General features: G+C 46.1%; 1 protein-coding gene across 2 annotated transcripts in view; it reads right to left on the minus strand.

The window, feature by feature from the left end:
- TRIM67 (tripartite motif containing 67) overlaps positions 1 to 16430 on the minus strand; it is a 53354-nt gene extending 36924 nt beyond the window's left edge. For both annotated transcript variants that reach the window (XM_077811826.1, XM_077811825.1), the window contains exons 1-2: positions 15567 to 16430; positions 7622 to 7717 (exon numbers count right to left, since the gene is read on the minus strand). In XM_077811826.1, the coding sequence (XP_077667952.1) occupies positions 7622 to 7717; positions 15567 to 16430 (960 nt within the window). The remainder of the gene's footprint in view (positions 1 to 7621; positions 7718 to 15566) is intronic.
- Between the last annotated feature and the right edge of the window lie 3539 nt (positions 16431 to 19969).

Consider the following 19969-nt stretch of genomic DNA (forward strand, 5'->3'; position numbering starts at 1 on the left):
GATTAAATTTTTTTACCTTCATCCTTACACCCTAAGGCATGATTCATGCAGCCCTCTCTCTGATTAAGGAGAGATAGAACATTCTTCCCCTTGGAGCTGAATGCTCTGCCTCTTTGGCTATGTCTATACTGCAGGCACAAGCTCAGTGTAGCTCAAGCTGACATACCCAAGAGAGCTATGTTCCAGAACAGTGACGTTGCAGTGGTGTATGCTTCAGTGCAGATTAGTCCTGTGAATAGTCACCCATGGTTCTCTGCTAGCATGGGGAGCAAGGGACCAAGCTTGGCCTGAACTTAGATGAGCTACAACGAGACCACGGGTTAGCCCCAACCCCTTTCCACTTGTATCTGTCCCTCCTCTACTTGGGTTACACTCCCTGTACCTTCACTTTGTCTCTCACAAGATGATAGGGAAATGTTAGTTTCTGCACAGAGCTCGAGTCAGAATGAGTGCTCTTGTGGGTGACCCTGTCATGGAGACTACAACCCCTCCCCACACACACACACACACACAAACACAGTACTTGTTGCAGCAGATGGGAGAAGACTGAGGATCTTATAGTAAGAGCAACAAGGCCCCTTAGAGAGTCAGGGAAGAGGTAGTGAGGGCAATCGGGCAGGTTGTGAAGAGTGTGAGAAGAATAGTGTAAGGGACTTGAAAGTGACCTAAGAAGAGAAAAAGGAGAGAAGAAAAGCAGAAATCCACAGTCAGGGAAAAAAATAAAGAGCAGAGAAAGAAAAAGGAGGCTGTGAACCCAAGAGTAAGCCCTGGTCTACATTATAAGTTTAGGTCGAATTTAGCAGCGTTAGATCAATTTAACCCTGCACCCATCCACACGACGGAGCCATTTTTGTCAACTTAAAGGGCTCTTAAACTCAATTTCTGTACCCCTCCCAGACGAGGGGATTAGCACTGAAATCGACATTGCCGGGTAGAATTTGGGGTCGTGTGGACGCAATTCGACGGTATTGGCCTCCAGGAGCTATCCCAGAGTGCTCTATTGTGACCGCTCTGGACAGTACTTTCAACTCAGATGCACTAGCCAGGTACACAGGAAAAGCACCGGGAACTTTTGAATTTCATTTCCTGTTTGGGCAAGTGGCATGACCATACAGAGCTCATCAGCAGAGGTGACCATGCAGTCCCAGAATCGCAAAAGAGCTCCAGCATGGACTGAACGGGAGGTACTGGATCGCTGTATGGGGAGACGAATCCATGCTATCAGAACTCCATTCCAAAAGACGAAATGTCAAAATATTTGAAAAAAAATCTCCAAGGGCATGAAGGACAGAAGCTATATCAGGGATACACAGCAGTGCCGTGTGAAACTTAAGGAGCTCAGGCAAGGCTACCAAACAACCAGAGAGGCAAACAGCCACTCCAGATCAGAACCCCAGACATGCCGCGTCTATGAGGAGCTGCATGCAATTCTAGGTGATGCCCCTACCACTACCCCATCCCTGTACGTGGAGTCTCACACAACAGGGATGAGGATTTTGGGGATGAGGCTGATGATGATGAGGTGGAGGATGAAACCATTCTCCCTGACAGCCAGGAACTGTTTATCACCCTGGAGACCCTCCCAACGCGGACTCCCAGACTTTGAAGGCGGAGAAGGCACCTCTGGTGAGTGTACCTTTGTAAATATAATACATGGTTTAAAAGCAAGCGTGTTTAATGATTAATTTTCCCAGAAGACTTGGGATGCATTCGTGGCCAGTACAGCTACTGGAAAAGTCTGTTAATGTGCCTGGGGATGGAGCGGAAATCCTCCAGGGAAATCTCCATGAAGCTCTCCTGGATGTACTCCCAAAGCCTTTGCAAAAGGTTTCTGGGGAGGGCAGCCTTATTCCGTCCTCCATGGTAGGACAATTGACCATGCCAGGCCAGTAGCACGTAGTCTGGAATCACTGCATAACAAAGCATGGCAGTGTATGGTCCTGGTGTTTGCTGGCATTCAAACAACATCTGTTCTTTATCTCTCTGTGTTATCCTCAGGAGAGTGATATCATTCATGGTCACCTGGTTGAAATAGGGGAATTTTATTAAGGGGACATTCAGAGGTGGCTGTTCCTGTTGGGCTGTTTGCCTGGGGCTGAAAAGAAATCATCCCCGCTTTTAGCTACGCAGTGGGGTGCTGGGTGGGGGGAGCATTCATGCTGAGCTGTTCACGTTTGGCTGGCAGGGATCTTCCCTGATTCTAGTCATGCAGTGGGAGGAGGGGTGAAGCGATCATCCCAGAGAATTGGGGGAGGGGTTTAGTTGGATTTGTGCTGCACGTTAACCCGAAAACTGCAGCCCCTCCTTTTAAATGGCCAACCCAATGAGTGCTTGAAATGGGAAAGGAGGGCGCTGCTGTTTGAAACCATTCACCATGAAAGAGTCTACCCATTGTTCTCTAAAATGTGTCTTTTTAAATACTACTCTCCCTTTTTTTCCTCCCGCAGCTGCAAATGTTTCAATGCTCCCCCTATCATCTCCATCCCAGAGGCTAGCGCAGATAAGAAGGCAAAAAAAACGCACTCGCGATGAAATGTTCTCTGAGCTCATGCAGTCCTCCTGTACTGAAAGAGCTCAGCAGAATGCTTGGAGGCAGACAATTGCAGAGTCCAGGAAAGCAGAAAATGAATGCGAGGAGCGGTGGCGGGAGCAAGATGATAGGTGGCGGCAGCAGCATGGTGAGAGGAGGCAGGAGGCAATGCTGAGGCTACTGGAGGATCAAACTGATATGCTCCGGCGTATGGTTGAGCTGCAGGAAAGGCAGCATGAGCACAGACCGCTGCTGCAGCAGCTGTGTAACCGCCCACCCTCCTCCCCAAGTTCCATAGCCTCCTCACCCAGACGCCCAAGAACGTGGTGGGGGGGGCGCCTCCAGGCACCCAACCACTCCACCCCAGAGGACTGCCCAAGCAACAGAAGGCTGGCATTCAATAAGTTTTGAAGTGCAGTGTGGCCTTGTCCTGTCCTCCTCCCCCACCCCACCCGGTGCTTCCCTCTTCCCCCACCCCTCCTGGGCTACCTTGGCAGTTATCTCCCTATTTGTGTGATGAATTAATAAAGAATGTATGAATTTGAAACAACAATGACTTCATTGCCTCTGCAAGCGGTGATCAAAAGGAGGAGGGCGGTTGGTTTACAGGGAAGTAGAATGAACCAAGGGGGCGGGTTTTCATCAAGGAGAAACAAACAGAACTCTCACACCGTAGCCTGGCCAGTCATGAAACTGGTTTTCAAAGCTTCTCTGATGCGCAGCATGCCCTCCTATGCTCTTCTAACTGCCCTAGTGTCTGGCTGTGCGTAATCAGTGGCCAGGCGATTTGCCTCAACCTCCAACCCCAACATAAACGTCTCCCCCTTACTCTCACAGATATTGTGGAGCACACAGCAAGCAGTAATAACAATGGGAATATTGGTTTTGCTGAGGTCTAACCAAGTCAGTAAACTGTGCCAGCATGCTTTTAAACGTCCAAATGCACACTCTACCACCATTCTGCACTTGCTCAGCCTATAGTTGAACAGCTCCTGACTACTGTCCAGGGTGCCTGTGTATGGCTTCAAAAGCCATGGCATTAAGGGGTAGGCTGGGTCCCCAAGGATAACTATAGGCATTTCAACATCCCCAACAGTTATTTTCTGGTCTGGGAATAAAGTCCCTTCCTGCAGCTGTTCAAACAGACCAGAGTTCCTGAAGATGTGAGCATCATGTACCTTTCCCGGCCATCCCACACTGATGTCCCTTGTGATCCACCAGTGCTTGCAGCACCATTGAAAAGTACCACTTTCGGTTTATGTACTAGCTGCCAAGGTGCTCCGGTTCCAAGATAGGGATATGCGTTCCGTCTATCGCCCCACCAAAGTTAGGGAAACCCATTGCAGCAAAGACATCCACTATGACCTGCACATTTCCCAGAGTCACTACCCTTGATAGCAGCAGCTTAGTGATTGTGCTGGCTACTTGGATCACAGCCGCCCCCACAATCGATTTGCCCACTCCAAATTGATTCCCAACTGACCAGTAGCTGTCTGGCGTTGCAAGCTTCCCAAGGGCTATCACCACTCGCTTGTGAACTGTGAGGGCTGTTCTCATCTCGGTATTCTTGTGCTTCAAGGCAGGGGAAAGCAAGTCACAAAGTTCCATGAAAGTGCCCTTACGCACACGAAAGTTTCGCAGCCACTGGGAGTCATCCCAGACCTGCAACACTATGCGGTCCCACCAGTTTGTGCTTGTTTCCTGGGCCCAGAATTAGCGTTCCACTCCATGAGCCTGCCCCACTGCCACCAGGATGTCCAAATTGTCAGGGCCCGTACTTTGAGAGAAGTCTGTGTCCATGTCCTCATCAATCTCATCACCGTGCTGCCATCGCCTCCTCGCCTGGTTTTGCAGATTCTGGTTCTGAACATACTGCAGAATAATGCGCGAGGTGTTTACAATGCTCATAACTGCCGCGATGATCCGAGCGGGCTCCATGCTTGCCGTGGTATGGCGTCTGAGGAGAGCAGAGTTGCAGCTCTGGAAGTGGTGGATGATGATGGTTAGCAGGCCTCCTACACCGTCTGCTGAAAGCAGTATGGCATCCACACGGAAAAAAGGCGCGAAATGATTGTCTGCCGTTGCTTTCACAGAGGGAGGGGCGACTGACGACATGTACTCAAAACCACCAGTGACAATGTTTTTGCCCCATCAGGCATTGGGAGCTTAACCCAGAATTCCAATGGGCAGCGGAGACTGCAGGGATAGCTACCCACAGTGCAACACTCCGAAAGTCGACACTAGCCACTGTACTGTGGACGCACTCCGCCGACTTAATGCGTTTAGTGGGGACACACACAATCGACCGTATAAAATCGCTTCTATAAAAATCGACTTCTATAAATTTGACGTAATTTTGTAGTGTAGACATATCCTAAGAGCACAGCTCTCTCTCACTCAGCAAGGGAGTAAAGGGTTTAATTTGCTGTCTGACTTATATGGTGTTTAAATACAATGATAAAAACTACACATCTTTTATTCCACTGAGCAAATGTTTGTGTGTAAGACAGTTCTGCTGAGGAGTGAAAGTGGGAGGCTGTCAGTACTGAGGTATTTATTGGAGACAACCAGAATCATGCTTCTCAGTTCAAGCCATGGATCTGAATCCAAATATTCCCAGTGTTCTGACTTGGTCAGATTTTGTGTTCCGGTTCAGACCCATTATAGAGATGGGCCCATGAAGTGGAGTTCAGCCCAGCTCCAGATTCAAATTTTCTCAAAACTCAGAGGGTGGGGTGTCATAACGATAGGGCTAGCCTAAATTCCTCCTTACCTGTAAGGGGTTAAGAAGCTCAAGTAACCTGGTTGGCACCTGACCAAAGGAACCAATGGGGACAAAAGATACTTTCAAATCTGGGAGGGGAGAGGTTTTGTTTTGGGTTCTTTGTTTATGTGGCTGTTCGCTCTTGGGACTAAGAGGGACCAGACATCAATCCATGTTCTCCAAATCTTCCTCAAGAAGTCTCTCAAATTTCAAACTTGTAAGTAACAGCCAAGCAAGGTGTATTAGTTTACCTTTGTTTTCTCAATTTGTAAATTTTCCCTTTGCTAGAGGGAGGTTTATCCCTATTTTGTTATAACTTTGAAACTACGGCCAGAGGGGGTTCCTCTGTGCTCTTTGAATTTTCTGATACTCTGTAAGGCTAACTACCAGCCTAAGTTTACAGAGGTGATTCTTTTACATTTTTCTCTTTAAATAAAATCCTTCTTTTTAAGAACCTGACTGATTTTTCCATTGTTCTAAGACCCAGGGGTTTGGGTCTGTAGTCCCTTTGTAACCAATTGGTGAGGATATATGCTCAAGCCTTCCCCAGGAAAGAGGGTGTAGGCTCGGGGGAATATTTTGTGGGGAATAGGACTCCAAGTGGTCCTTTCCCTGATTGTTTGTTAAATCATTTGGTGGTGGCAGCAATCCCAAAGCAAGAAAGAAATCTGTGCCCTGGGGAAGTTTTAACCTAAGCTAGTAAGCTAGTAAGAATAAGCTTTGGGGGTCTTTCATGCGGGTCCCCACATCTGTACCCCAGAGTTCAGAGTGGGGAAGAAACCCTGACATGGGGATTAGCTGCAGGTTTCTACTTTGGGTTCACCTCTAGGATTTTAGTAACATGGGGTGGAGATTCAGGGGGTCACAATCAAGAATACCAGAACAGACAATTCCTGGTCATTCAACTCTAACTACAACAGTACCATTATGCATAACAATTTTCCACTGTTTCTGTTCATATGCATTAAGGGATTTTACAGCACAGTTTTAAATATCTTTAGGTTTCAAGAGGGCAAAAGTAGCTACTGACGGGGGCTAGGTGACCCAGTGGATCAGTGATGGACTATGGAGTCCTTCAGCTGCAGCTCCCTGCTTCAAAGCTGTCCAATATAGTGAGTGGCTGAAGTTCATTACCACCTGACAGTTGTTTGGTGGCCTAAGGGACATGGGTTGGTGGTTCAGGCCAGTTCCTATCAGTCAGTTATCCATATCACCTAAAAAAAATAAATTAATCTCCCTTATTGGCACTTCTAGCAGAGCAAAAAAGGAACACAAAAGGTGGCGGATACAACATTCTGTGGCACTTCACATATGTTGGCAGCATTTGTGGTATAAACTCAATTTGGGGTTTTTTAAATAATTTAATTTTAGATCAAATTTGTATTTCTCAAACTCCTGCCTTCCCTTTCTGGGCAAAGCAGGAACTGAGGATTGCTCACTGATGACAAAAGGGCCAGAAGTAAAGCAGAAAGCACACAGTGAGTATACCATAGAAGCTACGCTAGAAAAGATCACTAGTTAGAACAATAATAATCCTCCCCTAGCGCCCTGCTAAATCAGTATAGGGAAGCAGGCACTGCTGCTCCATGTCCCAGACCTGTTCTATGGGTAGAGAGAGAGATGAAAATTCCCCAATATCCAGCAACTTTCATAAGCCTACATTCACTTGAAAAAAACAATTGAGTTTCCCACTAGTTTTGTGCTCTTGTCGTGCAAATATAAATTTATGTTTTAAAAGACATTAATTAGCCTTTTGCCCAATGTAATGAGTCAAAATCCAATTATCAGAGCTGAACATACATATACACAACAATAATTTCCACTCAATACCTCCCCGAATTCATTTTGGCAGTGTTTGGGCCCTTTTTGTATTTTGACTTTCCACAAATATCCGAACTATTAAAATATAAGAATGTTCTCAGAAACAGCATAATTTATGCAAATGTTGAACTATTCACGGGTAGTAAGTTTTGAATTTGTAAAAATGAGTATTTGTACCAAAACCCTGACTCTAAGAATTACATTCATCCAGTCAGTGAACAGAAGCACACCATACAACTAATGAGTCCAATCAGAAATTAAACAACACAGTTCAAACTTCCAATTTTGAATATCAACTTCTTGCAACAAATGGCATACAATCTACAGGCCAACAAATATTTGTAGACATTAGCTGATGAATAATTTTGCCTAACAAATACATTCAAGAAAAGAGTATGTTATTCCACGCAATTTGTGAACAGCAAGAGACTAAAGTCATCAAATAAATTATGCACTCAGCTCTAATGATTACTGTATTATCAAAACAACAAGTAGTATACAATTACCTGTATCTGCTGTAATATATTTTTCAGCTGAACCAAAAATTCTTTAGCTTCCTTTGCTTTATCTGAAACACCATTTAAAGCCTGAGACAGCTGTGTCTGTAAGAAACAGAATTTAAAATGAAAAATTAGAGATAAAATGCAAATGAATTCTTACTAATCCTTACTTCTTACAATTAAATGTTAAAAGGCTTACTTGGCATCGCATGTATTCTTACTTGCATAGAGGATTTGTGCTAGAAAAGAGCAAGTTAGAATTTCAATTGTAATAGATTTAGTAAGGGTGAATCTCTGTGTGGGTAGTCAGTTTTTGTCTCCATTTTCCAATTAAATGTAATGACTAGTTAAGTCACAACACTTACAAAAGCCTAAAACTGCTCATATATGCATGGAAATGATAGCATCTTATATTTACATAGTGTCGGTCATGCTGAAAAATCCCCAAAAGATCTCAACTAGCAATTTCTTAACTCTAAGCCTGAAATTTTTACCAACTTTGTAGTGTCAGCTACAATTAAAATATATTAGAACTTTCGTTACAAACCCTGTTTGTATAGTCTTGTAACATTGTATAAAAATTTCTTTTGGGGCTGAAAGCATCCATTCTTCAACTTAACCCAGAGGTGAATATTTCTGGAAAGATTGAGAAAAATTCCTTTACCCATTTTGAGTTATGAGAGGGTGAAAAAAATATATGAACTTTCACCATTGTTCGACAACTTTAAGCTAATGTTTTGTTTATGAACAATTTAAATGGCAGAATTTTACAACATGATATTTGAACTACAATTCTAGCCACAAGACTAAGCAACTTTAACTCCACCCCTTTGTGCATATGAACTACAATTATCTTTACATGACCACATATTAGTGCTCAAAGTATAAAACATGGCATTTGATAACTTTGTATTTAGCTGTGATACTCTGAACACCTTTCCCAGAGCTGAAGAAAAGCTCTGTGTAAGGTCAAAAGCTTGTCTCTTTCACCAACAGAAGTTGGTCCAATAATAGATATTACCTCAGCCACCTTGTTTACTTGATAATAACCTTAGACATGTGCAGTATCTTGCACAACCATATTCAAGTAACACACACAAAAATGCATTAAATTATTTCTCTGAAAAGTACACGTGAAGGCCCTGCTCCTGTAATTGCATCCATGGAAGCAGACCCTTGCCCCTGCGTAGAGCTTCAATTACCTTTGCCCCCTCACAGATGAGATTGCAAGATCAGGCTCTAGAGTATATTTAAACAACATACTACAGATGCAGAATAGCAAAACTGTCTAATTGTCAACTGCACTATGTTTTGTGTTACGTTATCGCAGATGTAACTTCAGGAACTCTTTCAATACTATATCAACCAGCAGTGCTTCATTAAAATAACTTGTGGAAAATATACTATGAGCCACATCCTCTGCTGCTGTTAATTGATGTAGCTGCATTGAAGCACATGGAGCTATGCCAATTTACACTAGCTGAGGATCTTGCCATTGGTCCCTTACTACAATGTTAGCTCTTAGGCCCAGAGCCACAAAGGTACTTAGGTATTCTCTCTCTCTCTCTTTCTACCTCAATAACCGTTTAAATATTTATCTACAGTGAAATGTTAGATTACTCTGAAATCTTAGGTGCCAAGTGAGTTCAGGGACCTACAGAGTTCGGCAGGAGTTTTATGGCTCGCAGTGGAGCGAAAACTGGGACTTAGATACCTAACTTTGTTGTTTAGGCACTTACGTACCTTTGTAGATGTGGGCCAAAGTCACCATTTATTCTCTGCTTGCTCCTTGGGGGAAGTGATTTACAGCTACCCTGACAAGAGCACAGCTCACTTCCCCCTTGTGCCAGCTCAGCTCTACCCAACCCCTCCCCTGCTCTACCCGTCCTTCACCCCTTCCTCCCTATGCACCTGCTCAACTGGGAGAGGGAAGACATTGGGTGCTCTACTCCTCCTGCTCTATTTCCTATGCTTTGACCAATGTGGTAGGAAGCTCTAACACAACCACAGGAGGGTCTTACCTTATGTAGCCACATTAGGGGTAGGCACAAATTGGCCCTTAATGGGACATAGCATTGAAGGCTTAAGGAAGAATCAACCCTAATGTTTACCCTTCTGTTCATGGGAATGTTCCATATTAAGCCCAGTTATATGTATTGTACTGGTACCAAATTTGAAAATAGAATATCCTCTACTACAATTAACTTGTAACTAATCTAATAGGAAGAGCTATAATAATTATATTATTGCTGTCAGTACCTATGTATGTGTTTTTACAACTTCCTACTAAAATTCTTGGCATCTCACAAAATTTGAAGTAACAATGTCTGGTACAAAAGTTTACCAGGCTCATTGGGCCAAATTCTTATCCCTTGATAAGGTCCCTATATGCTACCAGAGCACCACAAAGAGGCTGGTGAAGATTCCCTCAGTTTTACATGCCTTTTGGTCACATGCCTGTACCCCACCACAGGACATATTTTTGCCAGCACCAGGTGGGAATGTGATGGAATGGTGTGACAAAGTATGGAGAGAGTGGGGCTGGAGTGTGATGTGCTCTGCCAATCAGTGGCTAGTGGAATGGTCTCAACAGGACAAGTGTGCCTCAGCCACAAAACAAAGACAACTATAATTAGTCCATGACAAAAATATAATTGCCACCACTCCAACATCTAATCCCATCCCCAACATCAGAGCACAGTGCATCCCACAGTATGGATGGGGCCAAAAACTAGGGTTTGTCCCATAGGTATCATGGCAGCCATTAAATTCTGAGTCAATCCAGATCAATCATCAACTACATGGATATTAATGTAACTGAGCACATTCAGTCTCAGCTCCTCACATATAGCCACCATGAAGACCCTGTATATAAACTTGACAAAGACTGATCAAATAACTTGACCAAACTTTTCCACTCATTAAACCATTGCAGTTGTGCTACTGCAAGTAGAATATGAAAGCCAGTTCTCTGAGCACTAAACCCATTTAGAGATAATAGCCTTGTTTATTAAAACATTTATAGGGTAGTTTTTAAAGCAAATGGATTTAGCCATGTACTTTCCATTAAAACAAAATGGATTCAGATGCCTAAAACCTCCATAAGCCACTATAAAAAGCACCCTGTACATTCAGAGCTTTCTTTCAAACAGTGGAAGGATTTGCTTGAAGCTGAACAGCAAGTTACAAGCTCTATTAATTATGACAATTAATAATTCCTGACTAATGTTGTTCTGTCCACATTGATCTTAATTTTAATATCTGGGTCCAGCAATGAAATAAGGATTCTGTAGATGGGTAAAAAGGTTATACTCTTATCAAATATAGTAACAGACAGATAACGAGGAGGACAAGTAATCAAATCTAGCTAGGCATAGAAGACTGATGTTTTCCCTGATTTTAGAAAATGAGACTGATAATTCTATCATTCTTTTTCAAAAGAAGAGTTCATTGCTCATTTATCTTTCTTTTTCTCCATCTATCATCATAGCAAATTAACTACTGATTACATCATATGATCCAGGCACTGAATTCTTAAAGAGCTTCCAAGTTTCTGGGAATGGAGGGTAGGGGTTTGGGGGCAATTCTGGTCTACCTTCTAAAGGGGCATCCATACTCCAATATTTGCCCTCAACTACTTGCTCATATCCCTATGCCTCAGTGTCCTAAACAGACCCCTGTCCAACTAAAGTTCCTGATGCCATCTCTACTACAAGATCACACATACACAATAGTTATATTTTTGATGTACATGGCGGGACTCAACAGAAGTTGCAGAGCTGAGACTTGTTCACCATGCTTCCCCATACCTGCGAGTCAAAGGGCCCACAAGTTGAAATCTATCATTAGTAATATTATTAATATTTTTGTATTACAGTAGAGCCTAGAGATCCCAAATGTGATCATAGCTCCATCATACTAGGTGCTGTCCAAACACAAAGTACAATATCCTTCCCTCCGACAATAGGAGCACACAATTTTGATCAATCCCTTTAAAGCCTTCCTACCAGAACCTCAGCTGATATAAATCAATGATCCTCCACTGATTTATACCAACTGAGGATCTAGCTCCGTGTCTGTATATTACATAATTTCTAACTTCTCCAAAATAATTTACTTATGGCAGATTCCTACATATATTTCTAGGGGAAAGTATCTTTATTAAACTAATATGACTACAAAATGCTCATGGCGGATGAGCTAGATTATCTAGCAATAACATGTACAAACAATTAAATGTGTCATATAATTCTAAATACAATACTATAATTTATGGTTGGCCAAAGTTACAGGACCCAGGAGGCAGTAAGTGTAAATTACTGCATCTGAAAACTTACTAAGGTCCAACTACAAATATCCAATTCCAAAATCCAACTATCTGAAAATAAACATGAAATGAGCGGTTAGACTGGCTCCTGTTGGCAGTTTCAATATTTTTATTTCCTGCCAAGTATATTATTCTAGGATAATTAAAACTTACAAGACATGAAAAGATTACTATCACAAAATTAGTTAATTTTAGGTTATTTTACTGTTCTCTTTAGAACCTTTATCATAACATTCAAGCTACATATAACAAGGGAAAATCACATTCTGTGAGAACAAACTCTCAGGAGGAAAAGTGCAGTGAAAACACAAAACAACAGAATTTAGTTCATTCCTCTGACAAAGTCTCTAAGAAGAATGAGAAATGATTTAAAATGTATCTTGATCAGCACCACAGTTTATCACATCATTTCAAAAGGCGTTAATCAGTTGTAGCACAAGTAGACTCTAGTAGAATACAAACTGGCTTCACAATCTACAAAACACTAACACTTATGCATACTGAAGTCAATCATTGTTCATCAGGGGTTCGGCAGGCTCCTTGATGAAGACTTTCCACCAAAAAATCAGATTCTGCAATTAGCATAAATGGCAAAAGCTGTGAATTCATGACCTGAAGCTTATGAGTCAAGTGAATTTAACTCCTGAACACAAAAAAATCAAGTTATTCAGGAGATGGTTTAATGGTCTAAGTAAGTCCTTAGCTGGAAGTACTATGACTCTATTGAAACACAGATTGAAGTACTGCCAGGGCTGATTCACCCATTCATTCTTCTGATCAATAAACAAAGTTCTGTGCAATGGATGCCATGTGGGATCTTTTCATGAGTCTTTACAAATTGAAGCCCAGTGTGTTCTGCATCAGCACTACTGTGTGGGGGAGCCAGGGATCAGGGCACAAGAAGTGATCCATTTTCTTCCCCTATGCAGAAGCCAGAAATTATCACAGACCCTCTCATTACCTCCACAGGTGCTAATCATACCAAAGAGAACAGGGAGGAGGTGAGCCTTTCCTCTGCAGTAACCAACAGAAGGAAGCAAGCTGCCCCACCTGAAGGGTTGTAGCAGTGGGGTGCTCACCCTCCATGAGGGAGGGACCCGCCTCAGTGCTGCTGTATGGATAGTTGTAATGTGCTGAGGATGACAAGCACTCTATAAATGTAAAATATCAATCATTAATTCTTAATCGAGTCAGTGTCCAGGCTTCCTGGCGAGTCTGACAAGCTTCAGATCAATTTTAAGACAATCATCTCTTGGTCTCTATCCAAAAAATATATGAAACAACCTCAGCTCCATCTTGCACACAAATATCAGCAAACTTATGTAAAAGTACTATCTCCCAAAACCCCCAGACAGGTTCAAATTATAATGAGTATTAATACTAGGGATGAGTGAACCAAACTGGAACAATCTGTGAACTGGCCAAGCCTTCATCTGTCCCATAACCAAACACTACCATCACTAGTTTTTGGATCAATGTGGATAAGACCCTCACCTCCTCAATCCTTAACTGCCATCATGACTGTGGATCACAGCCACCATACAACCCTCTAAAAGACCCTAGCACGACTTGCAAATAAACCTCTACACACCTTCCCTCTCTGCAGCCCTCCAGTGGGTCCCGGGCAACCTTCTGTCACTGATACGTTTATAGCAAAGTGACAGCTAAAGATGCTATCGAAGGCCCAACAACTGTCTGCCTCTCTAATTTAATTTGGATTGGGAAGAAAGCAGATTTGGTTTGAGATTTGGAAGTTGAGATATTATGGCCTAATGCAAGATCACAGAGAGGGAGCGTTTGGGTTACTAGAAGGTCATGAGAAGGGAATATGCTACCCAGGGTCTAATGGAGGGTCAACAAGAAGGGAGGAAGGACCAGGGGCCTATTGGAGAGTTGCGTGAAGGGAAAGGAGAGCGGAAGGCTATCAGAGAATTATGGAAATGAGGTAGCCTCAATGTTCAGATAAACATCAAGACACTAAGGTGAGTCACCCAGAATCTCCCTCTTATCTCACCCGCCTCAACAAGAACTGTCACTGACATAGAATACTTCTTCCTCATTGTGGGGCTAGATCCTTGGCCCCATTAAAGATACATTGTGTTACTCTGGTGGCATAAAGTGTACCGCTGCCCTGAAGGGGTAACAGGATTCTGCCAATACAGGGGAATCTTGGGTGGGCTATATCTGGTGTAGCCAGGTTTATATCAGCCCCCTTTCACAGAAGGTGTATTGGGGCTGGCTGAAGTTGGGAGGGGACATTCTGAGAATGTCCCTGTTGGATCATATTAAAGAAGTTCTGTATTAAAATCACAAATGAGTTTGATTCCCCATAGTTTAAATTCCAGGGTATTACTAATAAAGAGGTCTCTTGGCTTTTGGTCTCTTGTTTTTACTGTTTCTCTCCCTCTCTGTGTGAAACTTGCAAGCTGCTAATTGTGTCAGTACATCCTAAGACAGAGTCTGTTCTCAAAGCAATACTTTGTAACAACAACTACTCATACAGAGAGAGACTCAAAGCAATACTTTGTAACAACAGAAACAGCACCCAGAGACTCCCCGCCCTTTTGTATTCATCTCGCTTTGTTAACAATTGTGATTAAAATAGAGATAGAGGATGTATGTGGATGGATGCTTGGTGTGGCTAATAACTAAATGATCAGGGAGGTGCCAGCCTAAGAATCCAGCGTCCATCAGCCAAAGAAGGCATCAAGTGGAAACAACGAGAGGACCCCTGGAGGGCAGACTGGAATCCACCCAACAGCCTCAAGGATGGGAGAACCAAAGAACAACACGGAGCCATCAGGAATGTGCCATCTGCTGATTGATTCAGCAACAGCATGATAAAGCAATTCCCATAGACTAGCATAGGAATAAATCCCTATAAAAATGGACTCTAGAAAGTGAGAACTTTGGGGTCTGATTCTGCAAACCAACTTCCAGGAGCATCAGATGTGCATCTAACAAGGCCCTGCTCCCTCCCCGTGTCCAGGCCACCTGGCCAGTGGCTTGGCATGAGCAACTCTAAGGCTGGTAACTATGATAACAACCTTGCAGAACCTGTGTGTGTGTGTGTATGAATGAATGTGTGAATAAATATGAAACTGAATGGAATGTTATAGCTATAACTAACTGCTTACTTTCTGTATTTCTTTCTGTATTCACAATAAATGTGGCATTTTGCCTTTTCTCCTCTAGTAAGATCCTGCTGGTTTTTATTTTATTTGCATAACATCCCAGGGGTGTGCTGGGGGCATTCCAGGACTAACCTTGTCTAGGGGACTCTTATAGACAGCATAAATTGCAGCAGTCCTGGGGCTGCTTTAATTTGAGTGAAGGGCCAGTTTAACCCCCTGCCTGCTACAGGAGTACCGGAGGAGTAAAGGTAACTGAGAGCCACCTTTATCTCCTCCCACCTCAGCATGATCTTGAGCAGAGGAGGATTGCAGAACCCAAAACAGAGCCCCAGTCTGGGGAAAGTGCTTGGAGGTCTGGAGCTGGAGGGTGTTGGAGAAGAGGCGAGTGGAGCTAATGATCCGAGACCGTCCCCCCCCCCCCCCCAGTCATGAAGGCAGGGCCGTGCTGCTTGGGCTGGGGGGGGGGGCACCCCCACGCCCCCGAGCTTACCTTGTGCTGTTTCCACATAGCCCCCAGGGCTTTCACCTCGTGCTGGCCATGCTTGCCCTCCTCCAGGCACTGGTAGCAGACAGGGGTGCCGCAGCTCACGCAGTACATGCTGTAGTTCTCCAGCTCGTGATCGGCGCAGGTGGGCAACTTGCGGGCGCCCCCCGCCGCCTTGCCGCCGCCGGGCCCGCCCGGGAGGCTGGGCGGGGGCAGCAGACGGTGCTTGGCGAAGGGCCCCCGGGTCGGGTGGCACTTGAGCTGGCAGGCGGCGCAGTACAGCACCTCGCACTGCTCGCACGCCACGGCGGCCGCCTCGGGCGGGCTGCGGTCGCAGAGCTGGCACTTGGCGGCGGCCCGGCCTTCCTGGTAGCGCTGCACGATGGCCTCCAGCAGCCGGTTGCGCGGGAAGCCGCGGAGGCCGCGCGGGTCCAGGGAGGCGCTGCGGTGGCATTGCGGGCAGGTGAGGGACGAGCTGGGGCCCGCCCCGCGGGGAGCCGCCGCCGAGGAGGAGCCGGCCGGGGCCGGCCCCAGCGGCAGCACCCGCACCCCGTTGGGGGACTTGAGGCTGGGGGTGTAGGAGCCGTAGCCGCTGTCGCTCTCGCTGTGCAGGCTCAGCTTGTCCGCGTGCTCCCCGCCGCCGCCGCCGCCGCCCCCCGCGGCGCCCTCAGCCTCCGAGCCCGCCGCCGGCCCGGCTGCCGCGGCCCCGGGGGCCCGGGGCTGCAGCAAGGCGGGCAGCTGCTGCTCGCGCTCGGGCGTCTGCACGGCGATGGTGCGGGCGCAGGGCAGGCAGACGTTGTGCGAGCAGGGCAGGATGATGGGCTCCCGGAACAGCGAGCCGCACACCGGGCACTTCAGCTCCTCTTCCATGGCCGCGGCGCCGGGCCGGCCGGGTCAGCGGACAGGCCCGCCGAGGCGGGGCTCGCTGCCGCCTTCCCTGCCCATGCCCCAGCGTGGCCCCCGGCGCTGGGGCTCAGCACCCCGGGGGAGGGACAGCGGCTGGCTGGGCGGGGGCGGCGGAGCTCCGCGCGCCGGGCTGCACACAGAGCCGCTGCTCCCGTGGCGCGCGCCCGGCGGGGCTGGACAGCTCCTGAGGGGCTGAGCGGGAGAGGAGGCGCCGGCGCTGCAGCGGCAGGAGGCTATTGTTTATGGCCAGGCGATTTCCTCGCCCGTGGTGTGTGTGCAGCGCGCGGAGCGGAGCGGGCTGGCTCTCCACTGCGGCGAGTAGTACGGGGGGGGCGGGGCGCGGGGGGGGGGGGGAACAAAGGGCGGGAGTAGGCAGTGCCGCAAATAAGGGATGGCTCGCTGGCTGGCTGAGTCCGGAGCCAGCGACTCCTTCAAAGGGACTGTGCTGTGATGGCTTTATCGGTTTAAAAATTCCGTTATTAATGGAAATAGACAGAGAAGAGGAGGAAGCTTGAAAGCGAATAACAAACCAAAAAAATATGTTTCTTTCGATACATTTCTTATCATGCTCCAACCCAAATGCGAGCCACAAAACGTTCAAGCATTGTTTGAGAGAATGCAAGGGGAGGGGGGGAGTTTGCTATTATAGGCATGAATCTTGGTTGGCTGCTCCATGCACAAGCAGTGGGAGTGGGAATCATGAGTAAAGAAATGCACCAGAGCTAGTAGCAATGTAACCCAAACCGACATTTGCTGAGAAAATAAATCAGAGATGCCAGCTGAGAGTTTTGTGAATTGAAAATAAGCATCATTATAAGAAAGGAACCAGTGGTGGGAAATCCCCCATCTGTTTTGTTTGCGCTCCATATGTTTAGAGGGGATGTAAGGGTGGTTTATTAAGGGAATGAAGAGATTATAAATAGAAATGATTTCACTACTTTGGGTAGATTACACGGTTTTGTGAGTCCCATCATGATTTAATATATAGTTTGGTTAAAAGCCACATTCATATTAAATTCCATCCCACCAGCAGACTTATTGTTTTTGTATTTAAATGTTTGTGGGTTGTCTTAAAAGAGAAGGTTACACACCCTGTGCAGTATCTGAGGTTTGTTTGATATGTGTGTCCCTGGGGGTGCTCCACTTCAGGTGTCGGTGCATCCCGGTGCCATTAATCGGAGATCTTCAGTAGCAGGGCCCGGTCGGGACACACGTGCACAGTTGGTGTCTCGCGGCATCATTGGAGTCTTTGGCACGTGCATGCGTTCCGACCCCCTCACTTCCTTCTCCGCCACAGAGTCCTTTGAGTCGAATTCCAAAGCAGAGGGGAGGAGGGTGAGTAGTGGAGCACCCACAGGGGGACATACATCTTGAAGAACCTCAGTTACTGCACAGGGTGAGTAACCTTCTCTACTTCTTCGAGTGGTCTCCCTGTGGGTGCTCCACTTCAGGTGAATGTACAGCAGTACCTGCTATGGTTGGGGGGACTTTGGAGTTGCGGATTTGGCAGTGGCAGACAGTACTGTATGACCTACTATAATGTCTGCTCTGGCATCTTGTGTGATGGTGTAGTGTTTGGCAAACATATGGTCTGACAACCATGTAGCGGCTTTGCATATGTCAGTCATGGGTACGTTGTGTAGGAACTCTACCGATGTTGACGTAGCTCGAGTGGAATGAGTTCTGATGCCATCAGGAGGTTCAACGTCATGGATCTGGTAGCAGGACCTAATACAGTCGGAGATCCACTTGGAGAGCGCTGTTGTGAAATAGCAGCTCCTTTCAGCAGTAGATACGAAGAGTCTAGGTGATTTATGAAATGATTTTGTTCTGTCCAAGTAGAAGGCAATCGCCCTTCTAACATCCAGGGTATGAAGTGCCGCTTCCTGTGGGTTTTTGTGGGGTTTGGGGTAAAAAGTGGGGAAGTGTATCAGCTGGTTAAGATGGAAAGAGAACACCACCTTTGGCAGAAATTTAGGGTGGGGTTGCATCGTGATCTTGTCCTTAAATAAATTAGTGTATGGGGAGTGGGCCATCAGTGCCCTTATTTCTCTGCCCCATCTGGCTGACGTGATGGCCACCTTCATGGACATGTGGAGTAAGGAGGAGGTTCAGAGGGAGGTTATTGGTTCAGAGGGAGGTTTCATTAGGCCTCTGAGGGTGAGGTTCAAATTCCAGGTGGGTGTGGGGTGGGGTGGACTTCAGGGTAGAGGTTTTGGAATCCAGTAAGGAAACATTTTGTAGTAGGGCGTGTGGAGACAGAGGAGCTGTCCAGTTTCTCATGAAAGGCATTGATTGCCACGAGATGAACTCTGATGGAACTTAGTGATAGACCTTTGTTTTTGAGTTCTAAAATTTAGTCTGGGATATCAGGAAGGGATATGGTGCAGGGTGTGAGGGTTTTCTGTAAGGACCACATTGAGAATTGTTTCCACTTTTGGAGGTAACTATTGTGAGTGGAGTCGCATTTACTGTGTAATAACACGTGTCTGACTTACTCCGAACAGGCTAGTTCTTGCAATTGGAACCAAGGAGGAGCCTCTGAGGTGGATGAAGTTTCTCCAGTTGTGGATGGAAGATGCAACTGTCGCTCTGGGAGAGGAGGTGCGGTCTCATCGGGAGAGTTCTTGGAGGGCAGATTGACATGTGAAGCAGGTACGGATACCAAGTCTGTCTGGCCCGTGCCGAGGCGATAAGCATGACCTTGGCCTTGTCGTCCCTGATCTTGCGGAGAACTCTGTGTATTAGAGGAATTGGAGGGAATGCATACGTAACTGTCCAGTTCCATGAGAGTAGGGATGCGTCTCTCAGGGAGCCTTTCCCGAGTCCCACTCTGGAGCAAAATAATTGGCATTTGCGGTTCTTTGCTGTGCCAAATAGATCTACCGAAGGAGAGCCCCAAAGGGAGACTAGGTGGGATGCGATCATAGAAATTAGTTCCCATTCATGTTTTTGTGAAAAGTGTCTGCTACGGGTGTTGGCGGTGGTGTTCTGACACCCCAGCAGGAATGAGGCCATGATGTCTATGCTATGTCATATGCACCAGTTCCAAAGTTTGATGGCTTCTATGCACAGGGAGTGTGATCTTGCTCCCCCTTGTCTGTTGATGTAGAACATACATGCAATGTTGACCGTGAGTACTCAAATAGATTTGTTTCGAATGAGTGGGAGGAAGTGAAAGCAGGCGTACCTGCCTGCTCTGAGTTCTAGGAGGTTTATATGCAGATGGGCCTCCAGTGCAGACCACCTGCCCTGTGTCATGTGGTGTTGCAGGTGTGCCGCCCCCTCGCGTATCAGGGAGGCGTCTGTAGTGAGCATAAGCGCGGGGGGATTTTGGCAAAAGGGAACTCCTGCACATATATTCTCCCTTTCCGTCCACCAGTGCAGTAAGTTCAGCACATTTGTGGGTGGAGTTACCATCATGTGGAGGCTGTGCTTGGCAGGTTTGTACTCAGCCAGCCCTGTAAGGCCTCATGTGTAGTCTGGCGTGTTTCACCACGAAC

Source organism: Eretmochelys imbricata, chromosome 3 (genome assembly GCF_965152235.1).
Source record: "Eretmochelys imbricata isolate rEreImb1 chromosome 3, rEreImb1.hap1, whole genome shotgun sequence".
NCBI lineage: Eukaryota > Metazoa > Chordata > Testudines > Cheloniidae > Eretmochelys > Eretmochelys imbricata.